The sequence below is a fragment of the Nylanderia fulva genome, unplaced genomic scaffold (genome assembly GCF_048542155.1).
Source record: "Nylanderia fulva isolate GAGA-0341 unplaced genomic scaffold, ASM4854215v1 Scaffold14, whole genome shotgun sequence".
NCBI classification, from domain to species: domain Eukaryota; kingdom Metazoa; phylum Arthropoda; class Insecta; order Hymenoptera; family Formicidae; genus Nylanderia; species Nylanderia fulva.
The window spans coordinates 2,761,614-2,779,020 of record NW_028189622.1 but is presented as its reverse complement, the minus strand read 5'-3'; the positions used below and the strand labels follow the sequence as shown (position 1 = coordinate 2,779,020).

General features: G+C 35.5%; 1 protein-coding gene across 11 annotated transcripts in view; it reads right to left on the bottom strand.

Annotated features, from left to right (window-relative positions):
* The window catches only part of LOC114929124 (dystrophin, isoforms A/C/F/G/H), a 420,071-nt gene that overhangs the window by 248,909 nt on the left and 153,755 nt on the right, over nt 1–17,407 (bottom strand). For all 11 annotated transcript variants that reach the window (XM_085480171.1, XM_085480172.1, XM_029300536.2 and 8 more), the window contains 3 exons: nt 16,039–16,250; nt 14,186–14,340; nt 13,593–13,782 (listed from right to left, as the gene is read on the bottom strand). In XM_085480171.1, coding sequence (XP_085336297.1) covers nt 13,593–13,782; nt 14,186–14,340; nt 16,039–16,250 — 557 coding nt within the window. The remainder of the gene's footprint in view (nt 1–13,592; nt 13,783–14,185; nt 14,341–16,038; nt 16,251–17,407) is intronic.

Below are 17,407 nucleotides of genomic sequence, written 5' to 3'. Positions count from 1 at the left end.
TAATAGTAATCATATATATCTTTTTCGAACAAGTACCTCTAAGAAAAATGTTCCGAAAAACAGGAATGATTAACAAACTATAATCTTTACACGCTTAAGTTGAAGCGATTCATACGGCTTAATAATTTCGAGACGCAATTTGGAAAACGCGAGTGTGAAACTTTGATCGAAAAATCATTTCCGCTCGATCGTCATACACTCTAGAGTCCCCAATAAGATCTCTCGAGAATGGGTTTTCGCAAAAGGGACAGTTATCGTAATACACGCGTAAGTTCACTCTATCCGACGGTTTTACTTTTATACACAGAGCGATTCCTTATTTCAGCGTAACGCCGGAAGGGACCAAAAGCATCGCCGACGATGTACTGAATTTTTTGCTACCGCTTTAGCTACCGCACCATCCGGCGACGATAGCAACATCTTCCTCGCAGCGCACTTCCTTCGAGGCAAACTCCTTAATACGAAACATTCTCCACGCTGGAATTTAAATAGAGCGACGCGTTTAGTCGGGTCGCCCTTCGGCGAATAACTGGGGCGCATTCTCCTCTTCGCTATCTTCTGGTCATTTCATTCGGCGAACCGTCGAATACGCGAGATGCGAGGGTGACCGGCGACACCAGAATGCTTTCGATTACCCTAAGAAAATGGCGATTGTTTCGAGATTTGAGATAGTTCAAAAATTTTTCCCTTTTTCTAAGTAAAATTTATATTTATATTTATCCAAAAGAGTCGAATAGTTGGTTATTTTATATTTAGCAAATTATTTATAAAAAAGAAGCTAACAAACATGAGAGCAAAATGTTGGAAGAAAGTTTTCTACTACGAAGGCGAGAGAGCACTCTATCAATCCTATATACTATATTAAACTTAAAAAATGGCAATTGTTTCGAGATTTGAGATGGAGCGACGTTTTCTAAATTGACCAAAAAGAGTTAAATAGTTGGTTATTTTATATTTAGCAAATTATTTATAAAAAGAAGCTAACAAACATGAGAGCAAAATGTTGGAAGAAAGTTTTCTGCTATGAAGGCAAGATATCACTCTATCAATCCTATATACTATATTAAACTTAAAAAATGGCAATTGTTTCGAGATTTGAGATGGAGCGACGTTTTCTTAATTGATCAAAAAGAGTTAAATAGTTGGTTATTTTATATTTAGCAAATTATTTATAAAAAAGAAGCTAACAAACATGAGAGCAAAATGTTGGAAGAAAGTTTTCTACTACGAAGGCGAGAGAGCACTCTATCAATCCTATATACTATATTAAACTTAAAAAATGGCAATTGTTTCGAGATTTGAGATGGAGCGACGTTTTCTAAATTGACCAAAAAGAGTTAAATAGTTGGTTATTTTATATTTAGCAAATTATTTATAAAAAAGAAGCTAAAAAACATGAGAGCAAAATGTTGGAAGAAAGTTTTCTGCTATGAAGGCAAGATATCACTCTATCAATCCTATATACTATATTAAACTTAAAAAATGGCAATTGTTTCGAGATTTGAGATAGAGCGACGTTTTCTTAATTGACCAAAAAGAGTTAAATAGTTGGTTATTTTATATTTAGCAAATTATTTATAAAAAAGAAGCTAAAAACATGAGAGCAAAATGTTGGAAGAAAGTTTTCTGCTATGAAGGCAAGATATCACTCTATCAATCCTATATACTATATTAAACTTAAAAAATGGCAATTGTTTCGAGATTTGAGATGGAGCGACGTTTTCTAAATTGACCAAAAAGAGTTAAATAGTTGGTTATTTTATATTTAGCAAATTATTGATGAAAAAAGAAGCTAAAAAACATGAGAGCAAAATGTTGGAAGAAAGTTTTCTATTGCGGAAGGCGAGATAACACAACTCTGTATCAATCTAATACCGTTCAATCGATAATTCTAGGATTGCGAATTGTCTCACCGACTTGTAAAAGCGAAATATCTCGATCGTTAATTCCACGTAACCGCAGGTGCAGCTTAACGGCGACGGTAAATAGGAAAGTGTCGACAGCTGGCGCGAACCAAGATCCCGCAGGAATTGCACGGAAAATGTATCATGAATTTCGCAAGATATTGCATATTTCACGCATATCGTTAAAGCACCGACTCTACTAACGCTATGCCGCGCGTATACGCTTCGTATACAGGGAGTTCGCTCGATCTTTTGCTCGTGCGAAAGCGATAATAGCGGCAATAACTTGCGCGCGTCGCGTAATAAAGTGACTCGCCGGATTTTACGACGTCCCGATCGAGTTTCGCGAGATAAACGGTTACCTTCGAAGAGACTGACTCGTCAATATTGCCATCCCGAGAAGGGTCTCTCTTTCTCTCTTTTTCTCGGTGACGAGGGGACGAAAAAAATACGAAGTGTATCCCTTCGTAAAAATAGTAGCACGACGGTTACGGACTCTTGGGAAACGTCTACGTCCATATTCGAGTGGGATATTCGGATTTTTCCAAAATTCCTCTTATCTCTTGACTGCCACCACATGGAAATCGTCGCGGAATTTCAAAAATATCGACTCCCCAAGGAATGAGATTGACCTGCTTTCGCGCCCGAAAAGATATTCCAACGATCTTTTACAATTGCGCTAGATTTCATTTAATTCGAATTTGCCACATCTCTTTCGTTTGATAATACAATACGATTTCTTCTTATCACTCAAATAATAGAATTCAAATTAAACTTGTATGTAATACACATGCACATACTCAAATTATTATTTATATTAATTTCTAAATAAGTAATATATGCTTAGATTTCTTTACTATTTTAAATGCAAGTAAATAAGCAAATGAATCTTAATAAGAAAATAAACACTCATAAAATTTTTGCATATGTATAAAATCATAAAGTTGCTAAAAATACTGATAGCATTCTTTTCCAATCAGTCTTGAATTTTTATTATATTTCGCAGGCAGTAAAAGAAATGGCTTTTACAGAATCTCCTAAGGAAAGTATTTATCTTTATGTTTGGTCTGATAAGAAAGAATGCATTTCGGATTTATTTTCCAAAAAGATAACGTGTCGTCGTCGCGAAGAATGTTAAGATTATTTTAATGAAACGTCGACAATGAAAAACAGTCGTAAAAAGGAGAGAGAGTTAAAGATGCTTAACTGGACGCACAATGCAAAAAAAAAATAAAAACACAAGAGCGCATTCGCGGAATTTATTTAACGCTAAACCAACTCTGTTGCAGTTGGCGATCTCTCAATCTAGCCGCGTCCGTTAATTTTACTCGGTAGTTGCTGAAATTGTTTCCGGCAGTTTAGTGTGGCTTCTCTTCTATTCGGAAGTACGTGAGCGTACAAAGTCGGCCAGGGTTTCTGCTGCGGACGTACGACCTGATATCCGCGGAATACAAGAACGAACGCGATATATGAAAGTAGTATCGCGGACATACGCGATGTCGGTGGTTACGATGAAAGTACGGGACGGGATGTAAAGTTGCTACAAAACCGCCAAGCAGCAGCGACATTTGCACGCAATGTTATCTCTTTGACTCCCATAAGGGAGTCAACCACCTTAGCATCGGGGTATGAATTATCGAATTTGTCAAGCCGCCGAAAAAGACCGGGCGAGCAGAGACGATGCAAAAGGATCAAAGAAAACGAAAGAAAAAAAGGAAAGACTCTTTCAGATCTGCGCGTCACGATATTAATAAATAATTGTGTATGATATTAATAAATAATCCCTCTCGTATATTTACGAACGTGATTTTTCTGCTTTACGTAATATTATATATATATAGGCTTTGTGCTAGTTATCTCTGTGTGACACGATAAATGACACAACGAGATAATCGCAAAAAGAACTTTCAACCCTGCAAATGCAGGTCGCTGACAATCTCCTTTTAATTAAAAATATCAAAATTAATCGGTAAAAAGTAACAAATATTATGTGTTACGAAATATTACACACATGTATAAAAGAGATCAAAATAAACCAAAAAGTACTCAGTTTGATAAAAGCACAAACGAGAATATTTGTATTCGGCAACAGACAATTTTTACATAGAAACATATCCTTCCTTAATTAATATAAGCTCTAGGACAGACTTTTTTTTGGCGTGTTCTAACGGATTTTTCCATTTCGCGATTAGCTTAGCAATGCAGTACAGTTAAAAGCATTGAAAAATTGAAAAACGTGACAGAAATTAAATTTAATCAACGCAAAGTGATTATTAAAAATCAATCCGCGCTGACAAAAATATTGTCCATAGTTTGACGCGAAACACGCGATCCATTTTTTTCTTTCAAATTTTAACATCGACTATTATTTATCGTATCGATGTCAGTATAGCAGACGGGAAAATCAGATTGCTTGCCAAATTGAAAACCGACAATCGACAGATTCAGCGAGCATTATTGAGCGGCGTAAATTCAAGAATTATTGCGCCAGTCAGAATTAACGCCACCACGACACGATATAAACGTAACGTAACTGACAACTTAGCACGCAGCTCGAATATTAGCTGCGATCTCTTGGCGTATATTCGCCTAACGAGCGTCGAGGTGAAATAACTCGAATCAACGTCGTAACACGATTTTCGCGATACGACCGCGGAATAAATCATGGGAGCTGTACGTTGTTGGAAGAACGGAAACACAATCAACTCAATACACGAGATATCCCGCGGGAGTAAAGGTACTGCGTGGATGACAATGGCAAATGCAATGTGTGTCGCGAAATATCTATTCGTTTGGGTTCGACGAAAATGACAAAGTCAAGCGCGCGTTTGAAGCCGCTCGAAGGGAATGGAGTTTTAATCGTGTTGTAATGGGAATATATGAGATAAATTGAGTTTAAATTCTCTACATATCCGCTACTAATATTATTATAAGTTTTTTATCATGTCAATTTTTATTCTAAAATTATATCATCGTTCACTGCAGATGTATGATTTAATATCCATATCATTCATATCTGAATTATTATATTACCATTTATTATTGCATAAATTCTTTCTTTAATAAATTTCGTATCAATCACGACAAAATAAATTCCGTATTTCCGATATTTTTTCTGCAAAAGATGTAGGTCAGTTTAATATCTTTACCGAAAGAGCCGAACAATTAGAGCTGCCGGTAAACTCGCATTATATGGAGCGGCAAGATACATTAATGCGATTTCGCGACTTTTAAGCGCGATGCCGTCTAAATCGATTCCGTTGACCTGAATGAATGCTATGCGGTGAGACCGCAATTTTCTTATCTCGTTCGCAACATTGCATTCGTCCGAATACATCCGGGATGGAAGATAGCTCGAATTCCTCGAAGCTTTTATGTTAATCGCAAATAATATTATCGTTCACTATATACAGAAGTTATTCCATTCAAAGATAAAAGTATTCAAGAGAAGTCTTATAGTCCTGTAAATCAGTGACCTACTAATAATCAGTAATAAAATAATTGTTTTGCGCATAATTTTATAATATTATTTTCAATTATTTTCATAATATACATATGTTATATCTTATTGCTTGAATAATTTTGCAACAAGTAATAAATTAATTTTTGCTTTAAATTTTTGATAACTATAAAAAAATTATATAAATATCTTGCATAAACTTCACATGTACAGATAATTCAAATAACTTAATCTTAAAAAAATTATTGATTTCTTTAAAAATTGTTTCGGAAAAATATATTTTACTATTCATTTCACATTTTATAGGATAATGCCACTTTTTTAAGAAATACAGTTTTTGCTTTTTAAATATTAAACTTGAACCAAACTTAAACTGATGTTTAATTGACAAAAGGTATATTAATTTATATGTTGCACTTACCGCAGAAGATGTAACTGAGGGTTGCAAACTAAGAAATCATAGAAACTATTTCTCATACAATTTACAGAATAATGTACCGATAACAGCTAAGACATCTTTACCAGCAACTAGGCGGAAATATTCCGCAATTCGGTTGTCGGTACGAAGGAAGTTCCGGTCGTACCCTAAGGAGCAACCCCTAAACCAAGGTGAATCCTCTATATTACCGACTACAGGACTATAAGGGTAGATGGGAAGCTGTCGCCCTCTGCGTGAACTTAAAGCGCATGCGCGTACCATTTCGATCGAGAACAACCCTCGTATCAAATTTTATTCTCCGAGTTGTACGGGGATGGTCGCGGCGGATAAGTAGATACGCGTATTTTATTTATAAGAGTTGAGAGCGGCTAAGAATAATGGAAACAGGAATTAATTCTTTTCTAAACATTTACACTAATATAAAGGCATTCATTTCAATATAAACTAATGCAAAATAAAATATAATAAAATATGAAAAATTGACGTCTAGTTTCTCCTATTTTGATTAAAACTTCTTTTAATAATTGAAGATATATTTGACATTATTCAAATTAAAAAATATTATTTTAATATATAATACTACTTAATGTAATATAAAATTTGCTGCTAGAATTATATCATGAACTCTTCTAAAATATATCGTTTATTAAAAAGAAATATGAAATATGTTTTTAAATATTTTCTAGAATTGAGAAATTTTCATGAAAATTAATAAAAAAATTAAATGACAAAATTGATTAACAAATATTTATATGCACAGAATTTAGGAATTTAATTTCGTGAAGAACAGAGGAAAAATTGAAAAACGAGAAAACACTACAATTTCTAAAATTTTGCCCTTTAGGCGAGACCTGACAAAGAGGGCCACCCTAGCAAACACGTTCGTTTTATATCCAGTTTTTACGAGGCTTCGTTCTCTCTTTTTCTCTTTCCCTATTTCAAAGTCCCATAATCTTTATGACTTCCGTTTTTTATTTTCACCACGTTTGCGAACACACGACGGTCGCGTATCTTTTGTAACGGATGATTTAGATCATGTTTCCGCATTGAGTGCACCCCAACCCTGTCGCAAAGGCAAAACCCCTGCGTTGGAAAAAAAATGCCACTTTGTGCGTGAAAGCATTAAAAAAGGACAGACCAATGAACGCGCCCCCTAGGCTGTCGTCAGCTGTTTGATGATTTTATCGTGAGCATGTATCGGCTACGTCATGCGTCATACACATTCGGGAAAATATCCTGCGAACAATTTATGACGATCGCAGCTCTGTAAACCAATATCGAATAGAAAAGAAAATTTTTAAAAATACATTAAAAATATGCAAATTCATATAGAACATTCGCAGTTGAAATTCCACACATTTATATAAAATTTTAATTCCAATTATCCCCATGAAGCAACAGCCATCAATATTACCGATATTTAACCGAGACTTATTATGTTTCTAGAATTTTCTCTCGTTAACTTCATACACGAGTGCGCAACGAGATGCAGGAGGAAATATTTAGGACGCGTTCCCTGATACTTCTAAATGAAATTCCAACCCGGGGTAAGTCCAGAGAGAAGGCATGCAAAGCACATTTGCGAGCACGTGCGCATGTAAATTTGTTGTAAATTTTCTCCACGCGGCACTGTCTTTCCTGTCGCAGGACCGAAATGCAACGCGCGAAACGGCGAGACTCCCCGTTGCAGTCGAGTCTCGAAAAGCGCCATAACATAACGGAATAATGGCTATTAGAAGGGGGAATATTATCGTCGCGGAACGCTCAGCCGCCTGACGGTGGAGGCGTTTTATCGATCGTTCGGCTGCGTTCGGCGCGATGAAGCGAGAAAGGGAAAGTGGCTGGTTCGGTTCGCTCATTCTTCTGCGTTTCCGTGACCTTCGAGAGACCCCGACAAAACATTGCCATTTCGCCGAGCAACCTCATCCGTGAGGCTATACATGTAATACCTCCCTTCGATCAATTTTGACAATTATGTCTAGATGACATTTCAACCTAAGTCAAAATCTGACAGGCGAGTCTAGAGATAATAAAATACGTTTAATTATATTACACTAAGAAAGAGAAAAAATATCCAGCGTATTCGTTCTCCGATAATTCAGCTGTAATTCTGAATAGGCACAATTATTAACAATTGGTAGAGAAAAAAAAATGTCAAAAAGAATTATTTTTATAATACGTTGAAATATTCATCAATAGAAGAGTAAAAGTTGAAAAATTACAATAAAAGATTAATGTAACAATTAATAAAATTTGCAACAATTATATACACGCCGAATAAGAATATAATTAAATAAACTCTTTGCAATCAAACAAATTGTTTCGATAAAAGATTCAATTATTGGCTCAATTATGTGTAAAAATCAACACGTTTTGTTTTACTATATACAGCTGACTAGATGACGCTGATTTATTGCGCCAAGTATCTCGTTTCTTCTCTCTTTGCAGCGCTCGAAAGTCGACGCTCCGATACATCGATAAATCATGTTTCTGTACGTCTAATGATCTAAGTGCGAAGGAGGGTTCACCGCAGAGAATGTCGAGGCTCAAGTCACATGGGGTATATATGACTCTACGATAAAAAAAAAAAGAGCCACCAAGTGAAATTGCATTAAAGCGGATTAGCCACGGCAGGGTTGATTTAACGAAGCAGAGCGTGCCGTGTTTACCGTGAATATGAGAAAAGGCCGTACGCTCTTTGTTCATTCAAAGGCAAAACATAAGTCCGGGTCACGTAAGCGACTCCTCGACGGCTCGCCGATCGATGCTCTCTCTACTTTCCGTATAAATGGTTCTTAAAGGCAGTGAATCTCGATATGATGCACAATGACGAGAAATTCGAAATTCAGATTTTAACTTACGCAATAGGTTCTATTTTTGAGGAAAGGAATAAGATAATTAGGAAATATCATATTTATTTTTTAATCAATATATAAATTAAATGTTTATTAAATTTAATAATTATTTAAATTATATATTGATTAAAAAACATCGCACAGCAATGCGTTTTGAAATTCATAAGTCCCTAAAATGTGTATGCAACGTGGCGTTTCATTCGAGAGATATATTTCTTTGATGTCAAATAATATTAAGAAATTTACAATCTGAGACATGCAAATGTCATGCAAATAAATTTTATCTTTCTAATCAAATAAATGCATATACGTCTGATATCTTTAAAAACTTGTAGAGTTTTCTTTTAAAAGTGTAAAATTTTATTTTTATAAAAAAATTATGTAATTGTAAAAGTAAATTACAACTGTAATATATGTTTAAAAATTTAAACTATTTACTTGGAGCGAAGAAACTTATGAAGGATTATCATAAAAAAATTTAATTAAGGAGTTAGGATTTAATTAAATATTTCAAAACTCAACTGTTTATAGCACCGAAATTTCGTCAAACGATGTAAGTCGTAAGTTGCAGGCAACAAATAATCGTGCTGTTTTCGACAATGAGATTAGAAATTCTGCCAGACGCATTTTCGAAAGATGATGAGAGGTAGATACATACAAATGTTACATGTATGAATTATATCCAACTGCGAGATAAGCGGATCGATAATTCATTAGTTGAATCGTACTAGCGTTTGTAAACTGTAGTATAGGACCACATCATTATACGAAACTTGTAACTATAAACTATCATATTCAAGAAATATTGGTAGTTTAATAGTTCCGTCGCAAATATGCGCGATGCAACGATCGATTTTATGCATTACTCTTGGAAAACTTTTATCTGTATTTAGCACGCAGAAGAATGATAGCACGGAATATATTCATCGTATGTTAAATCAGAATAAGCAACGTCGTGGCTCCAAAAGTCGACTAAAAATATAACATTTCCACTAAAAATACATCTAGCAAGATGTTGTATGACATTTCAAAGTTATATTATAACTGCGATTGTTATATCCAATTATCCAATAAAAAATATAAAGATCATATAAGTGTCGGTAACTTAATTGCAATCATAAATTTTGATTCTCAAGGCAAACTCCATCGGGGGTAATTCTCAATCGCGAATTTATTTAAACGTATAATCGCTTCTAGATAGCTCGTTAGCTTTCGTGCAAACTGCAAACGACATTTAAAGTTCATCTCCGATTTGCTCGCCGCGAGAGCAATGAACCTATAAAGCAATGAAAAGAGCTCTTTACAATCGCAGAAAAAAGACGTTCCATTTGTTCGCTGCTAGATTTCCATGTCTATCGTCGCACGTAAATAAGCGACTTAAATAAGAGCTTCGCGTCCTCGTAGCAGAGATCGATCGTGTTTCACCCGACTCGATTTATAATATCTATCTTTAAGTGTCACGTTTCACGTGGACAACGAAATATCTCCGCAGTCTCGAAATAAATCGCGCCGCTACACAGACACGAAAAACTCCGAAATTGTGTCAACGAGGTACAAAGGGTTTAGTGAGAGGGTAAAATGGATACCCTCGCCGAAGTTAATTAGTCTCGAGTGCCAGATGGTAGGATCGGTATAGTTTCCGCGTGAAAATGCGATGCGCTGGGGAAAAAAAAAAGTTCCGCGCGATATATAACTCGTAACACGAGAGAGAGGTGATGTGACAACACAGGTTTTTCACCTCCACAAATAGCCTACACGATAACATTAATATGACGTCGAATATGCAATAAACGAAAATGTAAGATAATAACAGAGGAGTTTCATTAAAAATCACGACTGTTTCATATCGATAAAAATATGAGTCTTTATATATGAAAGACAGTGCGCATAAAAAGCAATATAAAAAAAAGAAAAATGTAATAAAACGGTATATTGAAAATCTTTGAATGTAACTGTATTTTATTACAAACCGTATGATTAATCACTTTGGTCATTTACGAGATGAACTATCGAACGGCAGATTACCACAATGTTCTAACTATTCGTGATGAACATGATAGATGGATCGCACGGATTCCGAATCAGTTATTATGTAGCTTATCAAATATAATCACTATTTTACTGATAATTATAGTTATAATTATGCTCGCCATTTATTGAATGTACACGATTTATGCGCATCTATATTAAACTGAATAGTAATCATGATTTTCACACATAAAAGCGAGAGAGAGAGAAAGAGAGAAAGATATTCTTATGATCTCACGTAATATAATCAATTGTTTCACACTCTCTATGCCGAATGTATTAAATATCATTAGATGTTAAGTAACTGAAGATTAAGCAAAGCCGATATTAATTACTGCGTTATTAGCACTAAATCGTCAATCATTTCCAATAAAAAATTAAAGTTATTGATTGATTAAATGATTATTGGAACATTACGATTATTCGAACATTAGTATAGAATACGTCTTCACAAACTCGATAATCAATATAAAGACTTTTAGACGCCGTTTATTCTATATGAGATAATCATTAACACAATATAAGTATTATTCGTAAATATAATCTCGGACTAAATAATCCACGTTTTTTACGTGAATATTTAATGTAAAAATAATTTTAACTTTGCATGATTTTATGTGTAGCGAGAAATTATAATTTACTTAATAATAATATCTGATGATACGTTTCAATATGGCAAAAATAATAATTTTTTTCAATAATTCACTGATGTAATTTTCCTCGTAGAGTATAGCCAAAATAAAAATTCGCACAAATAATCAAATAAAAAATTAAAAATTAACATATAGATAACTTGCAGTATATAAAAATAGAGTATAACAGTATCGAGCAAGAAATTTTCATTGTAAATTTTGTCTACTTGAAACAGGGACGCTTCATCCGATGTCTGCCTCTAAACTTTGTGATAAACGGCATATCGTTTCCTCTTAAATATTACATACAATCGATCAAAGTCTCCAGTTCAACGGTAGCGCGCATATTTCTGTCAACTAATAAATGCTGTCTCGGCGTGCAAATAGATTGTATAATAGACGTGGTTTTGTCGATACATACTTACGAAATAAAAGATATAACCAAATATTGATGATGGAGCCACGTTTGCACAAGAAATTTGTAAGTAGTTGAATACTGAAATTTCTCTTTTATTTAATGGCGAGATCAGCACCAAAATGTCAGTTTAAATAGTAATTACGTCAGTTATCATTTTACAAACCATTCTCACGATTCCATCGTGTGCATATATATAGTAATCACAGCGTTTAAAAAAAATATGGTTTGACGCTTAATAATCATTATTATTGAACTTTATTTTTTCTTAAAATTATTTATATATTTAATACGGATTCCAGACAATCGATTGTTTTTATAATCCTATTTGCATTTCCCTCTCGTATAAAAAAATTCGTAACGTCGCATAGAAAAAAACTAATAAAATTATGCAAAATTCTCCGCAATTAAATAAACGTTGCAATCACATGATACAATCGCGAAAAATTTATTCTGTATGAGGGAGCACCATCTCACGCATTCTACACCCGTTGCAAAACGTGCAGAATGATCGCTTGCAAATTAACGACCGACGACCGCGAGAAAAAATCGGTAACGCGCCGGTAAAAAGGGTCGGGAGTCGCATGAAAAGCAACCGATTCAAATGCAAAATTAAAAACTAACTAAATCACGGCACGCAGCGCAATGACTATCCCGGAGTCGCGGCGAGAGAAATTTTGCTGGATGCGTCGACGCGACGAAAAAAAAAACAACCGAAATAATATGCAAGTATATGCGCACTCGAGTGTGAGAGAGAGAGAGAGAGCTTCGATCTTCGGATGAGCGGAAGTTGGGAATCGCGCATAAAGCAGGAAAACACGTTTTGTGCACAGAGACTGACGGTCCGCGTTATATCGATACTCGATATCGGGAGGAGCTCCTTCTTTTTTAATGGAAATGTCAATACGCTGACTGGCCGGCACCTTCGAAACGCTTTTTATGGCAATCAGTCGAAAAGTTGTAAAACCTACATCGAGCTATATTGAACGACGCGCGATATGGTGGAGAGGTATCTGAAATCGACGTAATGGACACTATCACACGCCTGGCTCGAATCGTATTAAACTCCTAACCGGTCCCCATACGTGCTGTGCACATCGCGATAGAAATAATTTTTACTCTCTGCCATGAGAACTTGGCAAATATACGGGTGATATAATTTGCTCGATTGCGCGGAAAATCTTTAAAATATTTCTAAAGGGTCGAAAAAGTTGTTTTAAATTGTTTAATAAAACGAGAACGCGACAAAATATATCCTCAATTTGTGACATATTAAATAAATTGTAAAAAAAAGCTGGCAATGAAAAGAACCGACATTTAAATGCCATCTTGTTATTAACGGTCGATTTAAGGTTTATCGAAGATTAAGGTCGATACACTTAGCTTGACAAAGCCCCGTGAAGCCCTTTTAGAACGCGCAACATGTGAGAACTCACGCGATTTTCTAGACGCGATTATACGGTTAAACGCAACAAGTAAATAGAAGCGTTAAGGAAACTTTGCCTCGAAAGAGAGAAACAGAGAGAACGTAATCGATATAATTTCCGCGCTATTAAATCGGCAACTTCTGCGCGTGTGAGAGAGAGAGAGAGAGAGAGAGAGAGAGAGAACTCGTGAATTCCTCGAATATGCATACCAAAAATATTGAACATAAATTGGCGCGAAAGATAATTAATAGTGATTCAAAAACGGCAATGTGAACACGAGTAACTACGCATTGATGTAGATTAAAAAGGGAGAAAAGTTCGTGATCCTTCGATAACACTTGAAACAAATTGCGGTACATCGAGCCGGAACACTTTAGCCAAGGAACCATGTCGGAACTTGTCGCGAAATTTGCGTGAACGTGACAATCTTACCTTAAGCTGATGTTGCGGTCGTCTGAGCGCACCCTGGTCTCGTCGTCCGCCTAGTCGATCAGCTTCCGCTTCCAATCCCTCCATCGAGGATTCCGCTTCGCTCAGCCAGGCCAAGAACTTGTCTAGAGACCGGTCGAAGTTGTGAAGCGAGTTCATCGCAGAGTGTAGTAGTTTTCCCCGATTGATGATGCTGGAAACGGAACGGTCAATACAGTATTACATCCGTGATCTGCAGTTTGATTCCAAGTTTCTTAGCTCAAGAAGATATAAACGCGAATGCGAGCACGCGTGATATATATCACAAAATTGTTTTAATAACTGCATTATTTTCTTTCGACTACAAATATTTTATTGATAAACTTGAAATACATTTTTTAATACAATTTTCGCTTATCTTTCGCGTACAATTTTATCATTTTTATCATTAACGTAACACACATTTTGATAATTAAAAAAAATTATAAATGTTTTAAAAGTTAATTATTTCGCTTATGTCGATAAAATATCAGAATCATTGCGCGTTCGAATAAAAATGTAAAATTTTAGAAACAGCCGGAAACCTTCGCAAAAGAAAAAATTGTATTAATACCTACCTCGTGTTCAGATTGTTGTATCTCTGGTTGATCGTCTCCGTCATTTTCTTCACTCGTGTAGTATCATCCTGCTGATAAACAGCTATCAGCTTCTGAGTGAGCTGATTAAAAAGTTCAATGTGGTGCTTGTACTGATGCAGCTCGGCGTGGAACGACTGCGAGAAAAAGAAAGGGAACGGGATCGTAAAATCGAAGAGGGTGCGCCCAGCGGGCGAAAAAAGAAAACTTATCTAACTCTGGGCTTCGTATCGAGTTAGAAGAAGCCGTACCTCCTTTGCACTCGGTAAGTCGGCGAAGTTAAATCTTTACAGGGTTCGACTAAAGTTTTACGCCGATATACCGTACCTATACGCCGCAACTTTTCTTCGGGTATCCGATGGGCACTGATTGGTCCCAATCAAAGTTGCAAAGCGAGAGATAGAAACGTATAAATAATGTGCATTTTCGAGAAGCGGCCGAAAAAACGACGCACGACAAAAAAAACAATCGAAAAAAAAACTCTTGCGAATATTAGCCAAAAATGCTTTATCCCTTCTAGCAGCAATAAAATAAATATTACGTTGAACTATGCTTTCATGTCAAAATCCATTCAGAAGACACGTCAAGTGAAGTTCGGAAAAAGAAGACGAACGAATGCATTACACTCAAAGGAGAGACGCGGTACACGGCCACGAAAATAAATTATTCCATGAATATCTCATTTTGCTCTTTTGAATCTAAACAGAGCTCCTCGCGCGCGATGTGCTTCGCCGGCTGGGAGATCTCGTTGATTGAGACGTTGGAAGAACTCCGTTCTTCCCCCTCAGCGATTTATTTTTTTTCTTTCTTCTTTTTTTTTCAGGGCACATTTATACCCTCGTATGCAAAGTAAGAGAGAATTACTAGAAAGGGCTTATTACCGAGCAGATAGATTCCGAAGCGCTCGCTCTCTTTAATTCTGCTTACAAATGGGAAAAGTTCGCGGCTTTGGAAAACATTTGCACCCGCAAACTTTGGATATATATTCAGTGCTTGCGTAGGTAGGTACTCTATAATACGAGAAAAGATTTTTAAGACGCTTTTACATTGTTTGCGATAAATACTAACGTAATTGCACGTAATCAAATGTTATGACATAATTTGACATAATTTAACATAATTTGGCAATATAATATATATATGAGAAAATAATTTTTTGTAAGCTATTCGCAACACTCGTGTATATATCCAAAGAGGATTGAATTCACAAGCTTTCCTGGCGCCGTACAACGAAATGATATTGGTTAGCAGACACATCTCGTTCAATACCGGTGCATTCCCGAAGTGCAAGATGAAAAATGCAGTGTCGAAACATACCATTGTCAAAATAACGTAAAATAAGCCACTCTATAAAAGCAAAACGGCAAACAAATACATAATATGAAGAAAGAGAGTTCTTTGAAAGACTAAACTTCCATTAAAAAATAAAAATTCAATTTAAACTTACGATCAAAAATACTATTTTCAATTGACATCTCTCAAACTATACAAATTCTTCTTATAACACTTTAACGTAAACAATATTCTATTATGATTTACTCTTAACCAAATTTCAATCAAATAATCCATCGATACCTAACATCTCGTGATTATATGAATCTGTCAAAAATATTCATAGAAGAAAGTTGAATTCTAAAATTATTTAACACATTCAATACTTGAAACCGACTAAATAAGGTGGAGCAATTATTACGTATTCGTACAAAACACACCATCTCATCTCATCTGACGCTATCCGCTAAATACACTACTCACGCGCGATAGTAAAAACTCGCCAGCTCGAAGGGCTAACGCGATTAGTCGCGCAAAGACGAGAAAAAGAGAGTTCGCCGTACCTTTTGTTCTCTGAGCTGCGCTTCGAGAACGTCGGCGGTATGCCCTACAGCTCGCATTCTCTCGAGTCGAGTTTCCATTCGCACCAGCCAGACCTCCACCTCGTTTCTCTTCGCCTCGTATCGCTGACTGTCTCCCAGCATCATGTCCAGCTGCGTCTTCCTCTGCATGACTTTCGAATTTGTCTCGTCCCAGTGTTCTCTCAGCTTGGTAACTGTAACATTAGAACCGAACGAATAACGAAGTGAGAATATGTTACTCTGAGTGATTCTGCTTTGTAAGCCCCGGTGAGAATGAAATGTCAATCATCGCGAATATTTGCGAGACCGAATATTGCGCGAGCAATTTTACTTCCTTAATTTCCAAACTGTCACACATTTGCAATGCTGTCACACACTGTTTCTTTTTATAAAGGATTCTTTTTTTATATTCAAAATACTTAAATTTAAATTCGATGAAATGTGGCATCAATCCTACTTCAAAATTACGATTTTGTCGACAAGAGAGAATGTGACTCTCTCTTGCAAATTATATTATATATAATATATAATATAAATAAATCAAAATTAATATAATTAAAAATGTATATCTTTAAGCTTATTGAGGTGTTGACAAGGATTTAACTTGGCAAAACGAGTTCAATCCGCAAAAACATTTGTGCGCTTGAAAAGCGTCGAATTATCGAAGTGCGTCAAATTGTTAAGCAGTGGAAGATTTTTTTTAATATCATAAAATATTAATGCTATTATATTTATACATGATATTCTTCTTCCTTCATGTTTTGCACACACATAACATACGCGCGCATACTAACAATAAGACAATATTTTGTCCAAAATTTAAAATGCTAAATAAGACAAAATAGCAGCATTATTATTTTTTGATATCAGAGAAACAAGTTCATTATTTTTTATAGATTACTATTATTTCAACTCTTATCCTATTATTCCTTTCACATATTCCCTAAAACTGAAAGGCTGTGTTGAAATTCGCGAGGATCAGTTGGAAACAATCCACATCATAATGGCAAATTAGGGGGCATAGCTGAATAAAACAGGCAATAAAAAATTGGTAGCAATTCAATATCTGCAACAGCAAAAGTCGCACGCGTGAACATCATGTCCGCGTACCTTTGAGAATGCACCTTATATGCGCAATGTTGCGAGAGCGCATGTCGTCAAACAGCACGGAAACTAAAATGGAAAATGGAGTACTCTGATAGGTGTATATTATCCTTTTATGAAAGAAAACTAATGAGTTTAATCTAATGTATGTATGTAATTGGTATATAGGTACATACATATATGATATTTACAAACGCGCATATAATATCTTAATAAAAAATTTACACAAAGATAAAGTACGATGACT